The 8282-nt window shown below is 53.6% G+C and overlaps 2 protein-coding genes across 2 annotated transcripts in view; one reads left to right on the forward strand and one right to left on the reverse strand.

The window, feature by feature from the left end:
- OTOP1 (otopetrin 1) overlaps positions 1-6612 on the reverse strand; it is a 47652-nt gene extending 41040 nt beyond the window's left edge. Inside the window, exon 1 of the mRNA XM_043906187.1 lies at positions 6210-6612. Coding sequence (XP_043762122.1) covers positions 6210-6612 — 403 coding nt within the window. The remainder of the gene's footprint in view (positions 1-6209) is intronic.
- A 336-nt stretch (positions 6613-6948) lies between these two features.
- Positions 6949-7658, forward strand: LOC122696338 (skin secretory protein xP2-like). The gene is made up of 2 exons (XM_043906188.1): positions 6949-7253; positions 7486-7658. The coding sequence occupies exons 1-2, from the start codon at positions 6949-6951 to the stop codon at positions 7589-7591; spliced, it is 411 nt and encodes a 136-aa protein (XP_043762123.1). The 3' UTR covers positions 7592-7658.
- Positions 7659-8282: the final 624 nt, after the last annotated feature.

Raw genomic sequence — 8282 nt, forward strand, 5'->3', positions numbered from 1 at the left:
ATAGAGGAACTGAATCCACAATTGAATTAGAAGGTTCCCCAGTCACATTACTTGAGAATAATCCTAAAATGTTTAGTGTTGGCATAAGGGAGACCCCCTCCTCTATGTTAGGTGCCCAGATCCCTCCTAGGAGTCTAGAACCTTAAACTATAGACTCTTAGAGGTTTGAAGGTACTGCAGAGTTAGTCTACATCCCCCATCTCATGCAAGGATGCTTCCCACTGCATCATGACCAGCACCTGTCTGGTCTCCACCTGAACGTGCCCAGGACTGGGAGGCTCACCCTTTGCATCACCAGCTGCTGCTTAGATTAGAATGCTCTTCCCCACACGGAACTTCAGCCAGCATCCCAGAACCACCATCCTCTTTCCTGGCAATTCTGCCATCATTCACTCATTCCTTCATCCATCCATTCAACTATCCATTCATCCATTTGATGATTCAGTAAATATCAGCTGGCACTCATCGCATGTTAGGCCATGTGCCAGGAGCTCAGGTTATAAAGGGAAGCACATTCAAACAGGGTCTCTGCTTTCAAGAGCTCACCATCTGGTTAGATCAACAAACTGAATGACACAATCTCCTGCTTGAGAAATGCTAGGAAGAAAGTGAACAAGGTGTTATAAGAACACACAACCCAGAAGACCCACCTGGTCTGAAGGCAACATGAAAGGCTTCCCTGAAAAAATGACTCTCATTTCCTACCAGCTCCACATCCTCTCTCTCCTGGACCATCTGTACACCCCTTTCACTCCTCCTGGCGCCACCCCCTAGCGGCACCCATGTGATGCTCCAAGGGGGACACTCCACTTGCAGCCTGACTTCCTTTCCAATCAGTGCCCAACCACCATCAGCTTTTCAGGCAGCTGCATCATAAGGCTGAAATCCTGACATGAGGTTTGTGTTTTCTACTGGAGCAGAAACCCCATCCAAAAAACAAATGTGAGAGAATGCATGCAGTTAGGCAAAACTCTCCCACAGTGAGCCCAGGCTGAGCCTAGGGGATCGCTGTTCCCTTTCCTGGGGAAATTTCTCAAAACCCCTGCATCTTCACTGGCTCCAGAATTTTGCTGGTGTCACTGTCATGATCAGTTCTCTATATTCTGTGTATTCTTTTATCCTTTTTTAAATTCAAGATAGCTTCCTGAGACCCTACATATTCTCCCTATATATGCATGCATGCTCAGATGTTCGGTCATGTCTGATTCTTTGCAACTCCATGGACTGTAGCCCTCCAGGCTGCTCTGTCCAGGGGATGGGATTCTCCAGGCAAGAATACTGGAGTGGGTTGCCCTGCTCTCTTCCAGGGGGTCGAACCCGAATCTCCTGCATTGCAGCAGATTCTTTACTGCTGAGTGCCTCCAGGGAAGCCCCCCCGTTGGGGCATCCTCCTCCCCATTTAACAAATGAGGAAACTGAGGCAGAAAAGTGAGGCTACATGCAGGGGGGTGGGCGGGGAGCTCTTAGCCCTTGTGCTCTGAGGCCCCTCACTGTCTGCACCATCCTTGCCCCCTCTTGCAGCTCTCCATACAGGGGCCACAGCTGAGCATCCTGCTGTCCCCAGAGTCCACCAGTGCCCCAGAGCTCGGTCCAGGCTGTTGAACCAAACCAGATCAAAGTTTCTGCCCAGCCACTACAAAAGGTGTCCCCATGCTGTGGGCTCTGCTATTCTCTGCATGTTCCAAAGATCCCTCCGCTGGGTGGAGAGGACAGAAGTCACATGAAGTGTCACCCTCTAATATCACAAGGAGCAGCCCTCTTCTCTTTCTTGCTCTGTCTGAATGTTTCCAGTGACAGGGGCTCAACTCTCCCCCGGATGATGCCCTTTCAGCTTCTTGGTCCAGACGATGAAGGTGATAATATCCACCTCAAGAACTACTGTGAGACTGGAAATATTACAGTAAGTGCAAGAAGCTGATCACCAACATGACCTACTAGGTGATTCCATTCACTAAAATGTCTAAAACGTCCAAGCCAGGCAAATCTAGAGATAGAAAGTAGATTCATGGTTATCTGTTCCTGGGGTAGGTAGCAGGTAAAGGCTCTCAGGGGGTAAGAGGTATCGAGGGGTAAGAGCTAAAGCGCACATGCTTCTATTTGAGATGATAAAACGTTCTAAAAACTGACTGTGGTGATAGTTGCATATATCCGTGAATAGCCCACAACCCATCAGCTTGTGCCGGAGGAGGCACTGGCAACCCACTCCAGCACTCTTGCCTGGAAAATCCCACGGACGGAGGAGCCTGGTGGGCTGCAGTCCATGGGGTCTCCAAGAGTCGGACATGACTGAGCGACTTCACTTTCACTTTTCACTTTCATGCATTGGAGAAGGAAAAGGCAACCCACTCCAGTGTTCTTGCCTGGAGAATCCCAGGGATGGGAGCTTGGTGGGCTGCCTCCTATGGGGTCGCACAGAGTCGGACAGGACTGAGCAACTTCCCTTTCATTTTTCACTTTCCTGCATTGGAGAAAGAAATGGCAACCCACTCCAGTGTTCTTGCCTGGAGAATCCCAGGGACGGTGGAGCCTGGTGGGCTGCCGTCTATGGGGTCGCACAGAGTCGGACACGACTGAAGTGACTCAGCAGTAGCAGCAGCTTGCGCGCTTTGTGTGTGTCTATGTGTCAGTCACTCAGTTGTGTCTCTTTGCAACCCCATGGACTATAGTCTGCCAGGCTCCTCTGTCTATGGAATTCTCCAGACAATAATAATAATACTGGAGTGGGTTGCCATTCCCTTTTCCAGGGGATCTTCCCAGCCCAGGGATCAAACCCACGTCTCCTGCACTGCAGGCAGATTCTTTAAATGGGTGAATTGTAGATTATGTGGACTATGTCTCAAGTGGGCTACTGTTTAAGAAACAGGAGAAGAATTGCTGGGCACACTAACATGTGCTCACTATACCCGCGGCAGGAACAGAAGCCCAGGGAAACAAAGGGTGTCTGCAGAGGCGTGAGGTGATCAGATTGAGATGAGCACGCATCCTGAGGAGGAAGACAACCTGAAGCCCAGTGCCACATTCATGAACTTGCCGCATCCGCCCGGAAGTCAGCAGGGTGGACTGGAATCCCACGGGGACCCACCCTGACCGCCCCCTCCTTAGCCGCAACAGACACTGCCGCAGGGCTGCACGCTGGGTTTCACAACCCTGCCAAGCATCCTCCAGGAGTTTCTGTGAGTCCTGTCTGTACTGCCAGACTGTGGGCTCCCAGGGTTCAGAGGCAGTTGCATCCTTGGGTCCTGGAGCCTTCATCCGTTGCCTCTCCCTCCTCCTCTGCTCCCTGCCACCACCCCCGACGGGCCACGCCTCTCTTCATACAGGTGCTTGGAAGCAACTCTTTCTGCAACCTTCAATTTCTCACACATGGAGTCGGCCTCTTTCTGAAATCCATCGCTGCATCCTGACCTTTATCTCTATAGCCACCTGTCCTGGGCATGTCTTACAGATGCAGCTCGCTTTACTTGCAGCCCCAACAGATAAGGACCACAGTGCTCAGAGCAGATGGAGAGGCAATGTGCCGGGTACACGGATGCACCTCGTTTTAAGTATAAAAGCACTTTGTAAGAATGTCTCTATGTGTATAACTGGGGCACTTTGCCATACTGCAGAGATTGGTGCAACACTGCAAACCAACTCTAATTCAATTTTTAAAAAGGAAGAAAAAAAGAAGTAAAGATTATAGCTAATCAATTATTGTGCAGGAGAGGGCAGAGAAGTAACCAACGACTCTTCTCCTAAGCTCTCTTTGCTTTAAAAAAAAAAAAAAAAAAAAGGAAATGAAAGAAAGCAAAAGAGGCGGGGCACTTGGTAAAAATCTGATCTCATAAAAGGAGTAGATTTAGGAGTGACTATTCACACACACAAAGAAAGCATCACCGTGACAAACAACTGGGACAATACCTCTAACCAGCATTCTGAACGCATTCAATAAACGTGGCTATTAGTTCTACTGTCGTCATTGACATGATTTTGTGTTAATAACAGTGTCATGATTTTGGGTTAAAAACACTTCTCTGGGCTTGACACAGGCCAGAAATCAGGAAAAAAACTTCCCATCACCACTGCAGTCTTTCGAGAGACCAGAAACAGAAGAGAAACAGGACCTTGGTAATTAACAGGATGAAACAGCTACTCATGGGGTTTTCCTGTCACTGAGCACCGGGGTTGGCATGAGATGTCCTGCTGCTGCCACTTTTTCCAGAAGAAATCAGTCTCTTTACGCAGCAAATAGAGAATCTGGATGAATAATTCATCCTTCCTGCTGATTTTTTATGATAGTCAATGATTTTTGTTCCCAAAAAAGTCTTCACTTTCTCATACACAGTAAGTGAGACAGAATGTCTTCTGCTCAAAGAAATGTTTCACAGCCCATACCAAGACCCAAAAACTTTCTCTGGAAAACCTCAGTGTCCAGAATTCCACAGGCTGGCTCTTTGTCAGAGCTGCAGACTTCCAAGACCAACACAGGACCCAGGGCAGAGCTAAGTCAAACCTGTCTTTCCAGCTGGGATTCCAAGGAAAACCTCAGTCTTTGCTTCAGCTAAAGGCACTTCCCTTGGCACTGTGGCTTCCTAGTGTACTTTTGAGATGATTAAGCTCTTGTTTCTTTGATAAACCACAGCTCATTTACAGGGGTAGACAGTGCTTTGCAAACCGCTTTCAGGCAACATCTCCCAGCTCCTTCCCTGAGAGGCAGACAGGATTCTTATTTTACTGATGAGGAAACTGGGACTCAGAAAGGCAAGGGTAACAGAGCTGAGTTATCAAGCCATGCCCTCAGAGTCAGCACCACTTCCATCATCCACATGCCTCACCTGAAAAGTTCTGTTATCATGGAGCAAATTGCTGAGTGTCTAAACAGCCACTCCATTTACTGAGCACCTACTACGTGCTCTCTCGACGTTGCCTCTTTTATTCCATCTCTGCCTGATGTCTAATGGACATCTCAGATGTAACACATCCACAGGAGGAGCCCCGATTCTGCATTCCCACCCCTATTCCTCCCTCTGTCTTCCTAGTCTTGGGACATGGCAGCACCACCTACCCATTGACTGGGACCCCAATGCTCAGAGTCTTCCTGGAAGGAGGGAAAGAAAGAGGAGGGAAGAGAGAGGAAGAGCAGGGCAGGGGAGGGAGAGAAGAAGGAAGGAGGAGGGGAGGGTAGGAGAAAGAAAAGACGGAAGGAGGGAGAGTGGGGGAGGAAGAGAGAAAGGAAAGAAGGGAGGAGGGTGGATGGGAAAGAGAGGGGAAGGGAAGGGTTGGATGAGGGGAGAAGAAAAAGAAGGGAAGAAAGAAGGACAGAAGGATGGAGGAGGAAGGAAGTGAGGGAACGACCAAGGGAAGATTCTGCCACTACAGAGAAGCATACGCCAAAAGCCTGTGTGTGATATTTTTGAACCTAAGTCAACAGCCTCAAAGCAACATTCCATTCTTTTTGCCTGTTTGTTTGCTATGGCGCTGGATTCACTGCCGTTTGTAGGGTCACAAAACCATGAACCTCCCTGAAACAACCACTTTCAGAGCAGGAATTTGGGCCACCCTGGAGTGGTCTGCAGTTTTTCCAAAGGCAAGATGAACTAGACACAGTCCCTGAGCCTAAGAAACCTCAGATCTCATCTGGATGACCAGGCTCATATCCAACTAGTCATAAGACAAGGCAGAAATTCACAAGGGCCAAAAGAGCTCTACGTAGAGCCATGGTGACCCATGGGAGTGAGGAGTAATTCCTGCCAGGTGTGTGGAGAAGGTGGCGTTGGAGCCAGATCTTTGAAGGAACGACACACCATGATGGGAACTTAAAGCCTTTGAGACTGGAGCACAGAATGAGGACAACGGAATCACCTGGGACCAGATCAGAGAGAGCCTTGAACGCCAGGATAGGGAGTGTGGCCTCCGTCACGGGGTCAGTGGAACCATGGTAGGGCTTTAAACAAGGAAAGAAAGATGTGAATAGGTTTGTGTAACCGTAGTTCCAACGTCGGAATATAAGGCAAGAGCCTGAAGGCGGAGGGAGAGAGAAAAGAAGTGAAGGTTGGGGGTGGGGGGCGCAGAAAGATGGACAGGAAGACGGAGGCAGAAAAGACTAAAGGAGGGAGGCGGAAGGGGTCGATGGTGCGGAGATACTGCGTGTCTGCAGCTAGCGGGCGAGCAGGCTGGTTTCGCGGTGCGCTCGCGCGCCCGCCCGCCTGTTGGCGGCGTCGGGGACTCACCGCGGAGCCAGCGCGCGCCGGCGTACGCGTCCTTGGGGCGGATGAGGCGGCGGTGCGCGGCGCTGCGGCGCACGTACCACGCCATCCACAGCAGCTGCAGCAGCATGAGCGCCGTGAGGAAGCAGAGCAGGTCCCTCTTCCCCACGCCCGAGGCGTGCACGGCCCAGGCCAGCAGGAACAGCAGCCCCGCCACGAACACGTTCAGCGCGTACTGGCTGCTCAGGGCCTCGGCCAGCTTCTGCGGGAAGCTGGCGCGGACGGCGCCCCGCCGAGGGGCCGGGGACCCCGGGGACCCCGGGGCCAGGAACGGTGACGGCGGGGGGGCCGCGGGCCAGGACAAGCCCCTTTCCGAGTCGCTCGGAGCCGCCAGGAGAGCGGCAGGCGCCCCTTGGCCCTCCGGCATCACTGAGTGACCCTCACCTAGTCTCTCCTCGGGGACGGCTGCGACCTGCGCCCCACCCGCTGCCCCCGTCCTCCCCTGCCCTAGCCCCGAGGGGCCTCGGCCGATCAGCCCCCCTGTCCTGATCACCCGCGGACACCTGGTCTCCCGCCTTCTGCCTCCCTGCCCTCGGTCAAGGCGCTCACCCAATCCACTTACCACGTCCCCACCCCGCTGACCCCGGCTTCTTCCAGATCCGCTATGCTCTAAGTGCACACTGCCCACTTCCCCTCCCTCCGCAAGGTCCGGGGCAACCCTTCCCAGCACCCTGGACCCACGCGGGCCCCCCACCCGCCCCCGATGCCTCGGCGGGGCTCCTGCCCTGCCCCGACGGCCGCGCGTCCGTCCTCCAGCTCCCCAGCCCAGCGCGTCGGAACCCGCCCGCTGTGCGCTGCTCTGTCGTCCCCTCAGCCGACGCCGGCTGACCCAGCCCTGCTCGGGCGACAGGCGGCTCCCGGAGCTGGGGTGCGGGGGAGCGAGGGGTCGTCCAGAGCCGGCCGGAGAGGGTGGGCACGGGGGCGTGGCAGCCCTGGAACCGCGAGCCCCGAGGATGAGTGCGCGGCTCCGGTGCCGCTGCGTCTGCGTGGCGGCCCGCGGAAGTCTAGGTGAGCCGGCAGGTGTCCGTGTGCGTGAGTCTGCCTGTCCTCGTCCCTGCGTGTCTCTGTCTGTGTTCTCTGTGCGGGGTCTCTCTGTCTGTCTTTGGGTGTGCCTGGTTGGGGCGGGGAGGATGAGGGGGTGGCAGTGCCCGTCCCTACGTCTATTACTATGGGGATGACGTGTCTTTTTTGCTCGTGTCTCTGTTCGTCCGTCTGCCTGGTGTCCCTGTGTGTCTGCCAGGAGACGCCCAGAAGCGGATAAAGACGGGAGCCACTTCCCAGGAAAAGATCATCTCTCTCCCTCCTCCAAAAGCATGGGGAGCTGCTTCTGGACTGAGCCGAGCTGAGGCTGGGGGCTGCCCCGGGGTCCTCCCTGGAACGCGAGGCCCAAGACCCCTCCCTCAGTTCCCTCCCCACCCCCTACTCCACCGCCCGAAGGAGACTTTGTCCGACAGGTGCCCCTCTCCGGAGGTCTTCAGGCGTGTCTGAGATCCGGGCTAGAGCAGGGAGCTGGGAAGGACCGCTGGCGGCGGGGATGGAACCTAGGAAGGGCGGGCAGGGCTCACAGCAAGCCAAAGTGCAGTAACAGAGGGCTCGGCGCCCCGGAGACACCCTCTTGCCCTTGGTTTAACATCCTGTTGTTTGCCGTTTTAAAATTCTTAATTTTGAACCAGAGGACCCACATTTTCATTTTCCAGTGGATCCAGCAAATTGCATGGCTGGTTCCGACTGCCAGAGGGTCCTGGCTGCAGGGAGCCCCGGGCTGGGAGTCAACCTGAGGACTCCGCGATCATTCATGTTTTCACTTTGTTCATTCACTTATGTGGTGGATACTCATTTATCCTTCATTGAATTAGTTGCCTGACTCTGCTCTAAGTGTAGGGGATTCAGCTCTGAAAGAGTATCGTAATGGAACTCACCTTCTAGTGGAGACACCCTCGTGGGACAAGTACTTAACTGTCTGGAAAGGGGGAGAGAATCTCACGTGAGACTCAGCCCTGTCTTGCAGGAGCCCATGACCCAGGGCTGTCTGGATGG

This window comes from Cervus elaphus, chromosome 6, assembly GCF_910594005.1.
Source record: "Cervus elaphus chromosome 6, mCerEla1.1, whole genome shotgun sequence".
NCBI lineage: Eukaryota > Metazoa > Chordata > Mammalia > Artiodactyla > Cervidae > Cervus > Cervus elaphus.

Coding starts and splice junctions, on each gene's coding strand:
- LOC122696338 (XM_043906188.1), top strand. CDS start 6,949: ATGCCTCGGCGGGGCTCCTGCCCTGCCCCGACGGCCGCGCGTCCGTCC. Junction 7,254..7,485: donor GGCGGCCCGCGGAAGTCTAG/GTGAGCCGGCAG, acceptor TGTGTCTGCCAG/GAGACGCCCAGAAGCGGATA.